The 19,350-nt window shown below is 32.4% G+C and overlaps 1 protein-coding gene across 3 annotated transcripts in view; it reads right to left on the bottom strand.

The window, feature by feature from the left end:
* Positions 1 to 19,350, bottom strand: part of LOC118190030 (sarcoplasmic calcium-binding protein 1-like) — a 342,070-nt gene that overhangs the window by 46,770 nt on the left and 275,950 nt on the right. For all 3 annotated transcript variants that reach the window (XM_085811902.1, XM_085811903.1, XM_085811901.1), the window contains exons 4-6: positions 8,096 to 8,209; positions 2,401 to 2,530; positions 902 to 1,005 (exon numbers count right to left, since the gene is read on the bottom strand). In XM_085811902.1, coding sequence (XP_085668028.1) covers positions 902 to 1,005; positions 2,401 to 2,530; positions 8,096 to 8,209 — 348 coding nt within the window. The remainder of the gene's footprint in view (positions 1 to 901; positions 1,006 to 2,400; positions 2,531 to 8,095; positions 8,210 to 19,350) is intronic.

The following is a 19,350-nucleotide window of genomic DNA, read 5'->3' as shown; positions in this document are numbered from 1 at the left end:
CGAGACTGCGTATCGGAAATTTTAAAGATATGCTGTTTTAAAATTATTTTATGATATTGCTGTTGAATTGAATATTCTGTGCGGAGAACATGATATTTAATAAGTAACGGTAACTCACAAAACGTTAAAAAACGCCCATTTTTTTTTTTATAATTTTTTAAAAATTGTATTTTATTTCATTTAATTTTTTAATTTGCAATATTATATGACACGACTACATTGCTTACTTATATATGGCGACTGAGGTTTTCAGGGGACACAATTGCCAAATTCTGGGTGTGGAGAATCATCATCCACCACCCTTTTAGTTCGGGCGCCACTGTAGAGACATTAGGTAATTTTTTAAAGCAGAAAAGATGAAAAATAAGCAATAAATTCCTCGGGAATCGAACCACGGACCTCTGGAATATGCGCCCAGCTTGCAGACCACTACACCACGAAGGAACGCTAAGAAGGCGGGAGAAATACCTTATATTCTTTCTGGAATGTAGATTTCTGTTAAAAAAAGAATATTACGATAGTACCAATAGTTTATCCATGGCTACTTCCATTTTTTATGTTCTTAATGTAATTACGTTCTTCAGAAATTAATAAATTACTCACATAATTTTCCTCTCTGGATTTTCGGAAATTAGCTTAGTTGGAAGTTAATTAGATAAAAAGGGAGAAGAAGCGTGTGGAAATACGGTCATACCTGGCCATCACTCTTCGTAAAAGTTCCCTGCGAAATGAAGATATTGCGAGAACGACAAAATGGGTACTACAGATTTTGCTGGCATTTTACCACATTTCAGTTATAGCATTTCTTACTCATATCATTTTATAAAAATGGAATAAAACATAGCCATCTGAACTTGATAGCAATATGTACGGCGTTATGAATTTCAAGATGCCAACTTACATTCAGCAGTTTATTGAAACAGTCGTCGATCTCTTGGATTTCCTGGAACGCGCTGCGGTTCACGCAGTCCATTCGGAATTCCTCTAGAGTGACGATGCCATCACCTAAAAAGAAATGATGTAGTAAAATCAAGTCATATTGTATTAATACATATTTTACATCTAGTTATTTGAAATAAGTTCACTAATGATTAAAAGCAACAAATAAAAAGGGTCCGAAAATTACAAATTTGGGATTAAAAATTACTTTTCGGTCCGAAAATTAATTTTTAAAACCAGATTTAAAAAAAGTAGAATTTTCGTAATATTCCTATCATTAATATCTTAAACTGATGGTAGAAATTACTAAATATTTTGTATCAAGGCAGGAGAAGAGATTGTGTCATGTTTCTTCATGTTTCATTTGATTCCTCATAGTAATTACGTAAATAGTCAGACAAAAGCTTTTAGAGCATAAGTATTAATTATATTATACATATATATTTTTATAAAATATTATCCGTAGAACAAGATAGTCTTACAGCATATTTCGTTGAACATAAATTGAGACAATATTATAAAGCGAAATTTTATTTTAAAGTTAAAATAATACTACTTAAAAGTAAGAAAATTCAAGTATTTTAAATAAAATTAAATATAAAAAGTAATAAATGTATAAAAATAAAAATAAGTAAAAAAAAAAAAAAAAAAACTTTTTTTTTTTCGTAAGCAGCTAACCAAAAAAATAATTAACTGCGTGAATATAAAAATTGCGCGTGATTTCCCTTACACAATAGCATTAAAAGGAAACCAAAATATCGAATGAATTGTCTTATTCCACTCAAATATGAATAAAAAAGTCATATTTCTGTAGCAGGAGTTAAAAATGTCAGCATGGCGGTTTTTGGTTTTCAGACCTGGAGAAACGTGTGTAAATGTATTTTTACGATCTGCTTCGTACAAGTGAGTCTAATGCTAATGAGATCACCATAGCTTTCATTCCAGGTAAATCAATGCCAAAACTATCTAAATCAAGGAAACATGGAATTCTTTCCAGTTTCGGCCTGTTGTAATGTTTACGGGGATTTATTTAATTTACTTAACATTTAATTTTACTTTGAAGCAGCCTTTCCTATCTCTTTTGCTTTCAACTCACGTTTTCTTGCCAGAATGCAAATGAGTTAGTGCGCGTGTATTCAAATGTGGTAGAAAGAAGTTAGTACTTAAGTTGTCGTTCACAACAGCCAAATTAGGGCTTGAGGAAAATTCAGTCCGAGCTTGGTGTTAGGGACCCTTTAGTTCACTAGATTTCAAAATTACAGGTAAAACTAGAATGCGAAGCCGTTCTGTACTACACATTAATAGTGTGGTATAGAATTATTAATGTGCGTTCTTCATGAAGCGTGGTGATCATTGTTGATAGATTATCACAAATATATCCTGGAGTACTGGAGTACATGCCTTTTCGTACTTCTGCAGTTCACTGTAACAAAACAATTAAATTAATAACGTTTAAAATACCGTTTATGTCAGTGGCATGGAACTTGCAGTTAATGGCGTGCTTGAGAGACTGTGGAAATTGTTCGAACTTCTTGCCCATGCAAACGCTCTGGACGCCTTGCTTGAACTCTTCCACCGTCACCTGGCCATCCTGAAAAATCAAACTTTAGCAATAAAACTTTCGTTATCTTCCCATACATGCATTTAAAATATAATTCCATTAAATAAAAGTGTCGTAATAATAACTATAAAACTTTCGGTTTCTAGATTTAAAATATGGTTTCATTAAATTAAAGTGTCCTGATAATAATTACGAAAATGTTGCTCTTTCAGAAAGTTGATGCTTTACCAATGGCAGAATTCTTTGTTTGATGTTAAATATAGTCTTTTAAAATTTCATTTTTGTTGTTCGGCAGCGGAGTTTAAAGTAGGAGAGTGCTCAAGGTGTATCTATAAGTTCTGTATTTCATGTATACTGTTTGTCTGTATTGTCTCTATTCTGTATTTCATGTATGCGAAATAGTATGTCAAATTAATAAATAATACAATTATGATATATCTTAGATAATATCAATGATTTACTGAAATGATTATCAATGATTTAACTGAAAACCTCAATTTGATGAAAATTATTTTTATTTAAGACAGCCAGTCTGAAAACATGAAGCTGTAGAATCAGGTTTAGAAATTAAACTTGTCCTATCGATTTTAACTGAAATAAAAAGACGTAGTCATCTGCAAATAGAAATAGATTTAACCTATTCTTCAGCGGCGATTAACAACTTAAAAGAAAATTAATTAATTTAACGGCGACATTCTAAATCAGTCAGTGGTCTTGATTTATTGCAAGGCCCTCTACAGGATCGAACCTCGGTGGAGAATCATCATTCACCACCTTTTTTAGTTCGGGCACCACTGTAGCGGCATTACATATTTTTTGAAAGTAGACGAGATGAAAAATGAGCATTGTTCTCACCGGGAATCGAATTTCGGATATCGAATACGCGCCGAGCGTGTTGACCATTACACCACGAAGGCATGCTAAGAAGGCGGGAGAAATACCTGATAACTAAATATGTAATGGAATAAAAATCTTTTCTTAAATAAACGGTCTTAATTAAATGTATTAAAATGACAAAAGTAGTTTTTAGTTGTCAAATATTCGTGTGAATAAAAATATTATTTGGTGCTGTAAATGGTAGCTAATACTAAACCAAAATTGCAAACAGAAATAAAAGCGAACAAATGCTATGACTGTTACATATATCGTTTTTATACTGTCACTTCTATTGTTTCTTGAAATTATGTTAATGGCTTAATAAATTTTATCTATAATAGCAATAAGATTTTATATTTAATCACATATAATCAAAAGTATTATAATAGGTAAATAATTTTGACATTTTATTGTATTTCATTAAACCTGTATAGTTTAAAAGGGTGCATATGCAAGTCAGTTATACTTTGTAGGATGCGGAAAAGTAATAAAGAAAAATCGTTATCTCTGGACGTAGGAAAATTATTTTTTCTAGTTTTAATGGAAGATTAAATTCCTTTAAATATTTGTTTAATTTAGGAATCTGATCTCACTAGCGCTTAAAATCATATGGATGCTAAGAATGAAGAATATGATCTGCAGCTGCTAACAGCGGTTTTATGACAAATTTGCAGCTCCAAATAGCGTTATAATGCATAACTGTCAGATAATGCATTACAGTTTAATTACCGAACAGTTTTACAAAATTTAAAAAATTTTCCAAATTATATCAAAAATCGGAAAAAAAAAAAAAAAAAAAAAAAAAAAAAAAAAAAAGCGCTAGTGATTTTCGTTGCATCTTTTACGGTAAAATTTGGCCGCTATGGATTTGTAACAAAAATTAAGCACTAGTAAACTATAAATTAATGGTGAATTTTGAAAATAGTCCTGTGGAATATTATGTTATCACCGTGAATACGTAAATCATGAGAAATGAGGGCCGAGGACAAAAGTTATTTGAAAGATTTAACCCCCCCCAAAAAAAAAACTACCTTTAGAGATTCCGAAACACATTCGTATGAATTCAGGGACAGCGTTAGGTTATTTAGCATGTTGCAATTTCTGTGGTTCCCAAACTCTGCCTCCCCAGCGCCCAGCGCCTCCCTATAAGTTCTAAAAGGTTTTCCATTTCTAATTAACTTCTCTCGGTGCGGCCACACCAAATGCACCCGCAAGTATGTAGATAGATGACTACTTTTTGTTCTAGAGTGTAGAGACTGATGTTCTGTGATGACTAATTTGACCATCCAACAAGGAACTATGAGAAAATTAGAAATGAAAGTAAAAAGATCTACATCAAATAGTGAAAAAAAAATCCTGTGGAATATTCTGTTGTCATCGCAAATAAGTTTATGAAGATTTTCAAGAAAATCGGTGTTGGTAGAAGAGTTTCAGAACTTACTTTTAAGATTTGACCCAAAGGTACAGAAGAAACAAGTCAAATAAAACTATAGAAAAATAAAATAAACATTTTAAAATATAATTTTAGTTCTATCAGATTCACATTATTTTATATCGTCGAACATTCAGGCTTTATAGCAGTGATCACCCATTTCAGAAAAAATTATCATATTCTCCTCTGCCATCAAGCTCAAAATACAATATCTCTGAAAATAATAGTTCGAATGGCTACTCTATGTAGCTGCAAATTCCAATGTACATCATTCTTTCTGTGTACTTAAATATCACACATACCGTTCAGAACACTGGTGACAGTCTGACAGATTTATATCTGTTCTCTCTTTTTGCCGAGCAATGCATACCTTTCAAAGGCAATATTCTGATCTCTTATAACTTTTATTTTTTTATTCCTCATAACTGTTTTTTTGGCTGAAATTGAATTGCTGCTATTCCTCGAATCAGCAGTAAGTAAAATATTCGTGCGAGCAAAAATATGCCTGTTGCGAATGTGATATGATTTTCTTCAAACTGATCGTCACTGTAACGATTTGTATTAATCAATCCCTTGCGAAACATGCCATTTTTAAAAATGATTCATATTTTATTTGCATAGGAATTACAATGTTACAAATAAAAAATACTGTTTTAACCTATAATTTCAAACAATCAAAACCTGAACTCTACAATTATGATTCCAGACAACTGAAAGCAAGCACTAGTAATCAGTTGTTTATAATAATATTCTTTAAGTTCATAAGAATTACACACACTCTTTCTTCTCTTCTCTGCCACAGGACAGCTACTCCACTTAGGAAAGGTGTTGTCGGCCTATTAAGTCTCATCTACGACTATAATTCTTTCTTAACGCCTTAGATCATGTTCCCTCAAATCTGTCTTTGCAAGGGGAAACGACTGAAATAATTAAAAATTCTCTTCTTCCATTAGTCATATATATACGTTTATCGTATATAGAATCATCGGTTATAGAATCATCAGTACTTCCTCTAACATACTTGTACATCTGCAGTATATACGAGTCTTGGTAAGCTGAGATTAATAGCTAATAATTATCATATTCACGACTATTCAGCAATTATACATACATATGGATATATCGGAATCACCAGTGAAACGTGTGAATTACAGAAGGTAGCATTTTTAGGACCGTAGTTTTTATAACACTGTGAATGTTTGTGCCTCACACTGTGCTCGGCTTGATCTCTATCACATGTAAAAACCTTTTCTTCAAATTTGCCCAGCAAGTTCCGCACAGCTCGAATAGAAAATCGCTCGCATAGTAAAGTCGTTTAGATGAAAAACTTCCAATGCTTTTAGAGCGTATTTGATTGGTCAAGTAGTTGAATTTGATCAGTTCACCTTGCTACTTCGCCGAAAATCTCATGTTTCCTCCACAAATATTGACTGACTAAACTTCTCGCATTTATCTCTATTGTATTGGTATGCATTGCCACTTGGTTTCTGATGTAAGAGAAATGTTATTTGCCACTTGGTTTTTGTGACTTCTGCGTACGATCGTATGCTAACACTTTCACTGCTGTCATGTATATTATAGGCTTTCTCACAACTGCGTGTCTCTTTCCTTTCAATGCATGTCTCCATTCCTTTGCTTTGCTATTACTTTCCCACTGGAATGTTTCGATATGCGATTGCAATTCAAACTGTATTTATTCTTTCTCTGCTGATCACATTAGCATCAGGAAAAATATATGTCAGTATATGAAATATTCAAAAATTTCCCCTTGTAACATTAATTGGGAAAGTTTGGTTCATAGTATTCACGTCGCTATCAATTATTTTCTGCCACATAGCTACAATACCAGCAGCTTACAGTTAACCACATCTACAGCCTTGTTCCTTCAATTAGTTCTACACTTATTAGTATCTTCCTATCTTTGGACAGTTGAAATGAAATAGATATAATTTTACAATATTACTCTACTATTGCAAGCAAATGATAAGTAGCTTCATTTATATCCTATGAACTAACTCTTTATCACTTATGAGTGTGATAATATTAGGTGTCCTCTACGTATATGAAAGACAGATTATATAGTGTCATCTTTTCATATTATACATAGGTATTTCACGTTAATTGGCAACATAAAAGAACTTTATGCACAGTTCAGATAGAAGTTTCCAGTTTCTTCTTGCAAGGAGTCAGGGACCTCAGACAAAAAGTCAAGGTACATTGACAAGCGCCACTGTTCTTTGCCCTTGTTTTTTCTTCGTTTTTTAAGACGTAGTTCCATAACATTTATATACGTGCACTGTTATGAATATTTTTTGAGCAATGTATTTAGAAATTATGGCTTTCAAGTGCTGCCGCAATTAATGCTAAATCTGACTACTGGTGTATGCAGGATGACGTCGTGCATCCACCAGGCGTGGGTCAAAGGTCAAAGGTCTTTTAGAATGTTGTCAAAGGTCTTTTAGAACCAGTATCGTATCCACGTAAAAAGGTCCTCCGTGGAAAGCATTTAAACTCCGCTGTCATTAAAATATTTATTCATCTCTTTTTAATTTGGTTTCAGGTGCCGTCTAACGTAATTTATGGTATTCACCGTGTCAGTCTCAATGCGGAAAATTGGGTTTATTATTCACAATTTCGTAAACTTTTTTTCTCTGAACCAAAAGAACTCAAATGATGTTATTCGCATCTCTTCGAACGCACATGTTGCAAATCCATATTTTGAATTTCCTTTCGATTCATCGAACAGCACGGTCAACGGAATGTAGTACTTTATTAACACCTAGCACCCTATATTTTTACCATGATTTCGTAACTGCTTTTAAAGAAGTACATAACTGGCTCAGGTGAAACAGGATAGGGCTATTTATGCCTAACAGAGATATCATCATAGGTTACACCTAGCATTTAGTGGTTTTTAATTATCTGCTGATCAGAATGATATCTTTCAAAATTAGGTTGAATTTAAAATAATTTACTTTTAGATAAGTCTTTTAATGTCATTTCTTTTTTATTCAGTCTATGAAAATTAACTACTTGAAACCATTTACAACAAATGCCATTTTTATTTGCTCGGTTTAACTTCGGTTATTCAAGTTATTCAAGCGTTTGGAAGTTTCAGTCTTTCATCATTAATTATGTTAACACATTAAAAATAATTTTAACGATTTTTTGAAAAGAAACTTCTTTTCCGTTCTAATCTGTCTAAATTGCTTTTTAAATAATGAGATTTTAGCAGAGAGGTTTTTTATTTAAAAAAAATTAATAAAATAAATCAAAATAACACTTGCCTTGTTGTAGTCGGCCAGTTCCGCCATTTCTGACCACAAGTCATGCATAACCTTTTTGTTACTTTCATGAAGTTCAGCATTGTAAGCTCCTTTACCTTCAAAAATAGTGTATTTCTGGAAAGAAAAATCACATCATCACATCACTGTAAATAAATAACAATATAAAAATACCAAAACAATTAAAAATAGTGACATAAATTACAACAATATTTAATTAACTTGAGAAATCTAAATATTTATTTTTAAATTAAATTTTTAAAAATTTTTTATTGTCTAATCAGTCGCAGAGATTATATAAAAATATCATGTAATTTTTTCCTTTCAGAAGATGTTTTACTCGGTCACTCTCTGTGTTAAATACGTATTTAAAAAGTATTACTTCGTAATCAAAATCTACAATACTTATTTAAAAAACTGAATGTTTAATAATTCATCGACACATAACACTGGTCTACTTGCATAGGCTACTAATTATATATGCCACAATAAACAGTTTAAACTTATTTTATAAAGCTCAGATAAAATTACCATGCAAGTTTTATTGTCATTATTTGCAAGTTCAGCTATGAAATTCCATCTTCTTAATAAATTTGTTCCATATCCTCTTACTTGCCAATTACTGAGACGTAATTCTTAGGATGTTTCATAAAATAAAAAGTCACCAAGACGTACAGCTTAATGCATGACTAATAAGAAAAAAAGTCTCACGATATTAAAGAAAAATAGCTTATGTTATCAAGAAGAGAGTATTTATGTTATCAAGAAGAGAGTATTTATGTTATCAAGAAGAGAGTATTTATGTTATCAATAAGAGAGTATTTTAGTTATTTCTATTGGATCAAGTTATTATTATTCGTATCGGTATACTTTAATGAACGGTCACTGGAATGCTTACCGTCAAAGTTTGTTTGATTTGCGAAAAGAAGTGATCATTGACTTATGCGAATTGCATTACAACGTCAAGTCATCATTGCATTATAATGCATTAAGTGTACGATTAACAAGAGAAGAAATTTTTTATGGCATCATAAAACGTGAGTGTATATAAGCCCAACTTCCATGATGCCATAGAAGGCATACCTCGAGAATATTGCAAGTTCCGTTCCTATCCATAGCAATAAAGATTTCGCAATTAAACGGGTTGAGTGAATAATTTAGTTACCATGGAACATAAAAGACACCATTACGTTACATATTTTGAAATTTAAGAAGACAGACCTATCACCATCGAAGTTGATGAAGTTTTGTACAGAATCTATGCCGATTTGAGTTCCTTACCCTAATTTTACAGTTGTAGTAAATGTTTCCGTTACCGTTCAGAGAGCATTAAATCCAGAGGTAAGTGATAATTCCACTTCGTTATTAATACACAGAGTTTTATTTACATTATAATACAGTGGGTATAAGCATTATTACTAAGCACACGCCTTCATCATTATTAATACCTTCGTTCTTCCATCAAACTAAAATTAAGTTATAGAATATCAAAGAGACAGGACGCTCGTAGCGCCACCTAACGGCGCGAGCTATCAATTTTTAACAACAGTAAAGTCCTTTTAAGGACTTAGTATGTGCTTTCAGAAACTTTTAGTTTATAATTTGTCTATATTTTCGGCTCAAAAGGCATTGTGTTTGGCTTTTCTAAACTTTCAGTATATTTTTGTGTTTAAGATTCTTTTCCAGTGTTTAGTTTAAAATGGATCGGATTACTTTAATTTAAGCGAAGAATAGAAATTTTATCTTCTTATATTTGATCCCAGGTTTTTTTCCGAGGAGGATCCAGAGAATGTTAATTTAAAATTGAAGACATGCGATCTTTCATTTTCTTGAGGCTACATTAGCCCACATTTAGTATTATAAGCTATTACTTGACCTCGTACAATTTTCAGTTTATTATGTTTTGAAATTTTAACGAAATTTGTTCATTAGTTTTACAATAACTTTCCATCAGATGACGCTGAAATCTCTTATTAGGTTTCAACCATTATTATCACTCTACTTTCCATTTTATACTCCTTTGATAAAAGCAGTTATCTCCAAGCACCGATTGCTTTCTCATTTCCTTCATGACCATATCTTATCTTGTAAATTAAATTCGAATCGTCTTCCTGAAACAAATAGTTTTTCTCTCCAGATTCTGCAGAAATAGCAAGCTAGTCTTCAAATCAGTTTCATGTGGAAGACAATAGCCCAGGAAGTGATTATGAAGAGTATTGTCCATAATACAGCAACTACATTTTCTGCCGCCGTTTCAACAACTACCAGTTGAGTATGAACAAACATAAAGGGGTTACACATGTGACACATAAAATGATAGAATATCAGGGTACATTGGTAAAACAATACAAAGCTGATATGCAAAATAATAAAACTTATGCATGGTAGCGCATTATCTGCAAAATTTTCATAAAGAACCTAGTAGTGGTTATATATTGTTTGTAGGAAGCATAACTTATTATAAGCAGCATAGCGCCACAAGAGCAACAGAAAAAGAATAATAAAAAGAATATGTACAAATAAAACAGGACCATGCAGAACTAGTGATATATAACAAAAACCACAATAAAAAATATAAAAGCGAGAAATTATGCTATCTGTAAAATACATATGATATATAAATACAAGTACAGAATTAGTAGACCAAAACTTGAAGCTTGCATTGGATTATATAGCAATACAATTTTAAAAGTTCTAGATTATAATTTAGCAACAGCAATTGATTATGATATAATATCTCAAGCACAGAAGATCAGTCAGGTACCAAAGTTGAGAAATCAGAAACACGACCAAACAGAGTTTTAATCTCACTATATGTGTTTTGTTTGACACACATATTACTCAGTAAGCTCTTGGCTTACAACTACAGTAAAAATTACTAAATCTTCTAAAGGTAAATTTGGGAAGGTAAAAGACGTAATAGTCGAGATGACTGATCCCGCCAAATTGGAAAGATCACTATCCCCTGATTCGATAAGCTTTAAATCTGCCATGACTTTTGAAGAGATTAGCGAAGAAAGACTTGATTATAACTGTTGGTATGCAAATAGTGATGGACTGTCGCCAATAGTGCGATAAACATTATGAACTGGAAATCCTGCAAGAGAATTGATTATGTAACTCGTTTTTAAATCTTACTTTTTCTCACTCCTTCAGGAAAGGACAGTGATATGACTCTCTTTTATATAACTCCCTTTTTTCAATATGTATTTGTGATACTAACAAATCTTAATCTATTTTCATGTATTAATACAGTATGTGTTTCACTTACAATTTCCGTCTACAACCTTTATTGGATTACAAGTTAATTAGCTATCATCTCGCTTGATGCTGCGCTGGATACAAGGTAAGAAGAAATAATTTACTCTCTACATTTATTAATTTGTTGTGAAATTTCGAGGATATAAAATGTTTTACAACGATAACAAACCTTCATTGACTTTTTAAGACCAGAATGTTTACTTATGCCAGTGAGCTTGGTGTGATGCTTCATGTCATGAGCTAGATGGGCCGACAGGCCGTCGCACCGGGATGCTAAGCCAATGACAGAAGATTCTTATATTTCTTGGTCTTTGAAAAGAATGTGAATGGATATATACTAAGAGAAAACAGTAAGGCATTGAAAATTTGACAGAAGATATCGCCAGCTTCGTGAGCTGATCAGTTATCTCATTTTTTTGGATACAAGTATATGCTGAAATCTAGTAGAGAGAATGTCTGCTATCCAGCGCAAGTGTGCTTTTGGATGAGGAAAACAGAAAACTGTTGCTGCATACGTCTGAATTTGCCTCTAGATTGGAGGTTGAATTCGTGCATGGATAAATTTTGCTTGAAGACTTCTGGTGTGTTGAATGGCTGCTTGTGTGAACCCTAATGGATGGTTAGGTATTTCAACTCTCTGCATGGAGCTCTACTTATATATAACAAACTTAGTTCCAAAACTGAGTTATACACATTCAGTGTGTGAATCCAACTGGATTTGATGCTGCCTTGCTGTATAAGACAGTAAACGTAATCTGTATGTGAGCCACCTATGGGACGCGTAACACAAAAATGAACTGAATTATTTAATTATGGTATACTCACTAGGCCTAACTGCCTATCTGAAGTGATTCTTTCACGAAATAATTTATGACAAGAAATGGTTTAATTTTCTGGATGAAAGAAGAGCTTATGCAAGCAGGTTTTTGTCCAGAGTTAGATTTCTCATTTGAGACAGCCTTTTCTAATTAAACCCCGAATACAAGCTCTATTGTCCCAGACTTTATTAGGACATGTTAGTTAACAAATGATCTGACAGCAGATGATGCATTAGGATAATCTTTTCTTCTCTTCTGAACATTTTAACTCTTATATTAAAAAAGCAGTTTTAATAAACCGCACAATTTGTTTTGCTCTAAGCCATTTAATTGTGTTAGTAAATGAAAGACATTTATTTTGTTTATAATCTGATTTTATTAACCTTCATACGTTATGCAAAGTTTCATATTTTACGTTTATTTCAAAATTTTATGTTTAAGCAAACATTATAAGCCATTTTTTTAAGAACTCCGGAAAGTAATTTTGACGCTTTGCCTTTATATAACAAAGGTAAAACAACCTTTGGATTAAAACGCAGGATTTCTTGAAATAAAATCAAATTAACCGCTACAAATCATAATTACAGCAATAAAAGCCTAATTCAACTATCAGTAAATCTGAGTTTACTGCTACATTCTAAGTTCTAATGATAGCCAAATTTATGCAAAGGAATTTTACTATTTATGGTGACATTTAAAGTTCTTAATAAATATTCTTCATCTGAGTTCAAAGATGCAGAAAATTTTGTAAATAAAGATATCGCTTACAAAGAATGTTGAAATTAAACAAGTAAAGAAGAAAGAAATCAAGAGCATTTAAGCATCTTCACGTTTTAATATTTACATAAAATTTTATGCAATCTAAAATTAGAATACAACAGACATTTTAATTATTGCAATATTTTGTAGTGTTCAGAAGGAATACTAAGAGAGCACAGAATTTATTTTCCCTTTTAGCGGCATCGACATTTTTTGAGATTTCCAGAAAATAAATTACAGTCTCTTTCAGAACTCCCTCGAGCTTTCGGGTAACGATTAAGCCTCGTCATTAACAGTATTAGATTAACCTAATATTCTGAGGAGTTAATTGCACTCTTGTCGACGAATGGTTTTTATCACCTTGGCGATTGTGGTCAGTGTTTGGTAGGTCGTAACACGTGCTGTTAATAGAAACACTTCAGCAAATTAATTCCGATTTTTTCCCAAGTGAATTCATAAAGTGCATTTTTATTGTAGCTAATAAGCAGCACGGTTCATAATAGCCTAATGACAATCATAAGGTCATTAATTTTCCTTTTAAATTATTATTTGCCTGTGTAATATAAAAAGTGAGATCTGAATAACATAGTGACATTTTTTATCTGAAAAATATGAATAATGGAATATCTTTTATTCGAATAGGGGTAATTTTGAAGGAAGGGGGAAAAAGTAAATATCTACTGAATGATTCATTTCAGACCCATGGTTGCCATTTACTAGATTATACGACACATTAAAGGCAGATAAAGGCAAAAGTCAAGAAATCGCCCAAGACATTAGCGAGATTTCGCGACGGAGTTTGAACCCAGATTGAACTAACCTGTACCAGTATTGTACCAGTATTCAGCTATATCTTATCCACACGGCCTCTCTGGACACTTCAAGTGCAAATTGTGTTACCATCTGGAAATCTTTATGGTAAGATAATAGCCTAATATAGTATGAAAGAGCCACTAGAAATGAAAAAATACACGATTTTAATATAATAAATACTACAGAAAAATTTGAATTTGAGCACATCTCCAAATAAGAATGTTGAAATTTCCGTTTATATATATATATGTTAAATTTTTGTTAAAAGTATATTTTAGAAATTTGTATTCGAAAAACTTATTTCCATAGCTTTCTTCAGCAGTATTTGCATACTGTTCATTTACAATTTAATTAATGATATTTTGAGTGTTTTTAACCAATACGCTTGATAATATTTCGCAGTGCTTCACATTTTTCTTATAAGTTCGTACGGAACCGGCTGAGCATTTTTAGTGTTCTAAACGGTTAGTAATTAGTCAGTGACTCTCAGTTATAGTTAAACCTAATAATAGTTTAAAGCAAAATATATCTTTGTTTAATTGCAACTTGGAAAAACAACTGAGCTTGGCGGGCAAGAAAACTCAATACCGTAAGTGATTTCCCATGTCGATTATGCTTAAAGCCATTTTCAGTTCAAATGAAAATTTTTAAACTTCTTATGTTTTGATTAAAATGAGTCACGTGATCAAAATATTTGCGGTGGGGAAGTTTTCTTATCATTTATATCTTTTTTTACAAAATGGGCGGAAATTAATTTCCTTCTAAAGGTTTTTTTATAACTTTCTTAATAATATATTAATACTTAATTTGAATTCATGAATTTATTCTCTCTCAAAATGCAAGGGAGAGGTTAAGTCAGTTGAATACGGCAAAGCATATTAAGGTTATCTGCCTGTTTGCCTAGGACTCAGAAGTGCAAGTGGCTTACTAAATGAGGAAGTCACAGAAATCGCTAACACAGGCATTTTGCGAAAGTGGTTTAACCCGACACGCAATCCGAACTGTTCGGAATGAAGTTAGGTTTCGTCTATGGCAATCGCATTACTACCTCAAATTATCTGTGGAAGATTATTGATCCTCGTTTGGAGTATGGAGAAATGATGTGTGCTTGACATGAAGACAGACCGATCTTTTAAGCAATATCCTGTGGACAAATATGGTCATGTTTCATGCTGGTTGGTTTTTTCAACCGACAGAGTTAAGGAGGAGGAATAAACCTAGTGCTTGCAAACGTATCACTGAAATATCTACAAAAAACTGTCGCAGACATTCCAGAACGTTTACAAGAACTTTAGAACAATGGTATTACTTATGTCGTATTTCAGCAAGTCATAATAGTTATACCATTATGAGGAACAAATTTCTTTTGGTAAAATTAAAAAGTAATAAACAGTTTTAAATAAGGAGTTAATTCTTGCCCAATTTGTAGGACCAATGGTCTATGCTCTACATCCAGACGGTATCTCCTCGTGTAGTCCTTTTGAAACATCTTGTATGTGATACATATTATGCTGTTGGAAATGATCTATTACTTCTTTACAGCAATGTATATATCAACCAAATCAATGTTAAAAGATATCAAAATTGAAATTTGATCGAATATTCAACTGAACATGCCAGACAATTGCATAGAAACTAGTGCAAAATGAAACATTGCACTTATTGCTTTTTTAATCTTGCGATATTAATCTTGAATGTAATTCAAAAGAAAGGAATGACTATTTCATTTTCATCATCGATGTAATTAATTTAAACTTGAATACAAATAAATTTGTAAATAACACAAAAAGTTGGCAAAGAAGTTGGTAAATCATTCTCAGAGAGCTGAAGTCCAAAAACTATTAAAAGTACCGCCCTTCACATTACTTTCATCGTAGGCCAATGTTAGGCATAGTTAATTCGTACTATAACTATCTGAAAATAAAATCCCAAGGAAATATCAATATAAAATAGGAACCATATTTAATATCATTATTACTATATATCTCTGCTAAAGACGCTTCATGTTTCATTTTTATTATCTTTATTTCAAAATATGATGATTATGTTATCAGAAAAAATTATTTGCAAGATTTAAAAAATCTCTTATTTTATGACCGAACTGAAATGTATCTAGTTATCTAGTTCTGCTACTCAAATAAAACTTATATATAAACTTGATAACCTCGCGATAGTAGCTTGCTAATTAAGGAACCGGAACACAATTTCAAAACATATTGACTCTATCCAATGAAATCCTCTACTGTCCGCTGTAGTTTTCAGGTCTTTCATCTGGAATTATAAATTTCATACGCATTTGAAAAATATCTTTTATTTCCGAGCAATCTATTTGCATTTGATGAATCATAAAATATTGTTAAAAATTTTCAATACGTTATCTGCAAAAAATTGAAATTCTTTTATAATGCAGGTTATACAAATATGAATGCTTTTATTATTACCAAATTTATGCATGTTGGATTATTGCAAATTACTGAGAAATCTTTGCTTATTTTCGGTTGTCTCCTACATCTGTTATTAAATTATTTTTTTCAGTACTTTCTTTGTAACTTATAAAGGTACATTAAGTAAAATTTTATTTAATTTGCAAATAGAATAAACAATTGCTGAATACAGTTATGTCTAGATTGCAGAAGACTGATGAATTGCAGTAAAGGTAATGCACGGCAGTAGGTAATATATGTAAGCAATTAAACATATAAATAAGCATAATAAACAAAAATGAATTTTTATTTACTATACTATAAGCGGTACAGAACCTGTTTATTTTAAACCTGTCTCTGGCTTGGTACAGACAGGCCTGTCTTTCTTCAGTGAAGTAACACTATATCGCATTAGATTCCTCGGTACCTTTTAGATATTGAAAATACATTTGAAGAAAAAAAGAGTAAAGGCAGCTGCAGATTGGTAGTAGCGAGGCGACAGAAGGAATGGGAAATGTCCAAGAGGAAATCTCGATGCAGAATGAACCAGTTTTCGTTAAGCTTCTATTTTGATTGGATACTTTTAAGTGTTGGTTACTAATTTGGAATTATTATTGGCTGAAGCTTTATGTAAATAACTGGATCATGAATGTTATGTAAGAATCACGTGAGGAACATCAGTTTTAAAATGGGCGCAGTTCAGATATATTTATTATATATAGCAGGTATTATTTTTAGGACAGAAATGGGAAATAATGAAATCAAATTGGAGACTCTAGCGGCTATTGAAAATAAAGGTTAAACTTTGTTTATGTACGATAAAAATATATAAAGCAAAATTCTAACTTTAATTTGCAATAGGGATTTAAGTCTCTTATTTAATTTGGCTATTTCTAATCTCTAACCCCAGAAGAATAACACATTTAAGTTTCAGACAATAATAATTTAAAAGTCTGGTAACTGAAACTTAACAATTAAAACGAAGTTAAAGGAAACAGAATCAATTTGAACCAAAGTTTCAAATTACGGTCTAAGCCAAGGGTAGACAAATAGTTTTAACCACGTGTCCAGAAGGTCTGGGCAGCCCTCCGCAGTAGAAATTTAGAAAAAAATATTAAAAAAAAAAAAAAAAAAAAAAAAAAAAAATACAAATACGCTACAATGGATTCTTTTCCTATTGGCGATTAAATGACTGACATGTACGCTGTTTCATTTTTAAATAAAAATTTTGGGGGTGAAGTCTTCTTTCCCTAAGCTCTTTTTCCCATCAGTCTTTTTAACTCAATAATATTCACGTTTCATTGTTTAATTTCAAAATTAAAGCTGCTAGAAATTATAGGATTATATCCTTCGGCTGATGCAAATGCTTTCCGGCATATCTAGTTTTTGTAATTTAGGTTGATCGCTAGTATTGTCATGTGTACATGTGTGCATCGTAAAAATAGATGCGCACTCGTGTTACTGATTTCTGTATTTTGCATACGAAATTGGACAACCAAAATATGAAAATGTTGTAACACAGATTTCATTACTAGACGGTTTAAACAATAAGAATGGCTGCATTTGGCCCGAGGGCGGGCTTTTTTGCCCATCCTGGTCTAGGCACTTTTCTCCGTTTCTTCGTCCTGCTTGTTTGCTATCGCCAGAAAGAAAGGTTAAGAAGAATATGATTCTGTTTTTATTGCTATTGATTACTTAAAATTTTGGATTTCAGATTCTAATATTGTTACGAAATGTACAGGCGCGGTTTTATAGCTTCCCCGCAAAGCAGTTTTAGGGTTGCCATAAAATAGCAAGTGAAGGCAGGGTTACCACATTTGGCGAGAAATCGCCCATTTAGCGACATTTGGCGACAAAATTGGCGATATACCACGGACGGTTGGAGAACCTTTTGGAACGAATTTACCGGTTTAGCCCAGAATGTTCTCGAACACAAGCCGAAAGCTATATAAACCCTGCTGCCCGCAGTTAGTGTGTGTGTGTGTGTGTGCCTCGTCTAGCGAGCTGATAGTCAGTCATTGAGCGAGCGTCTCGAAGTCTAGTGCTGAGTTGGTCGTCGAGTGCATCGAGAGTGTCTTTTAGTGTATCGCGAATTAGTGCATCGTCGAGTTTTGTCTTAGACTGTGCTGAGTCGAGAGCTATACTCTTTTGCATCGTTGAGTGCAACGCGAGTTGTAGCGTGGAAAGTCTCGAGAGTACGTGGAGTTCCGAGAACGACCAAGCAGAGTCGGAAGCTGTACTCGGGTGCTTTGCAGTGAAGCTGTCTTCACCGTTATTGCCTGACAGTGTGAAGGCTGTGTAGTTGAACGTTTCAGCGTGTTTATAACAGTTCGCCGACTGTAAAAGTCATTTTTGGAGCTGTCCTGATTAATACCGATCAATAAAGTGTGTTTCGATACTTCATCAAGTAGTATTGTCATTAGTCACTCCAAATCCTCACGAACCCCGTACGAAGGATATAACGTAACAACTGGTGTCAGAAGAGAAACGCAACAATATTATTATTGACTGAAAAAGTTTCAGTGTTTTGTAAGTGTATATGCGCCATAGACGTTATGCAAGAAACTTACCACAAAGATTAATTCTGAAAAGACGCAGTTCAAAGAGGTTTGTTATAATCGTGTTATTATATTTAAGATAGGAAGCAAAATACAAAGATTAAACAGGACACTTAAACCGTTTGGTATTTAATAGTCAGTACTAATTAAATGGACTACTGTATTAAGAAGATAATTAATTTACATATAAACATGCTTTTTTATATGATTCATTGGAATCACATTACTTAACAATTAATGAGAGAAATTGCAGATCAAAGATAATGTGGAGAAAACTTCAAAGGAAAGCATAGGCCTACAATGCGCTGTCTGGCCACCTGATATAATGACGGTGATGATGATAAACATGTTTTTAACTATAATTTACGCTTAGTTTATTATTTAGAAGTGGACCAAATACTCATAAATACCTTCTACTCTTAATATACCTATTGCGTAAAGATATTATTTCAAAATTTAACATATAAATTATGGTACTGCTAAAATTTATATTAGCTTTTTTTTATATCACTAGAGTATACAGGAATATACTAATTTGCTCTTTTGAAGTAAAAAAAAACTGAAACAGTAAACTGCAAAACAAAAAATGATGGGAAGCAAAACTGAAAAATTATTTACCTCTTCCT

The sequence above is a fragment of the Stegodyphus dumicola genome, chromosome 2 (assembly GCF_044657685.1).
Source record: "Stegodyphus dumicola isolate Sdum_Otavi_A_Nest chromosome 2, ASM4465768v1".
Classification (NCBI taxonomy): Eukaryota; Metazoa; Arthropoda; class Arachnida; order Araneae; family Eresidae; genus Stegodyphus; species Stegodyphus dumicola.
This window is presented reverse-complemented; position numbering and strand designations above follow the sequence as displayed.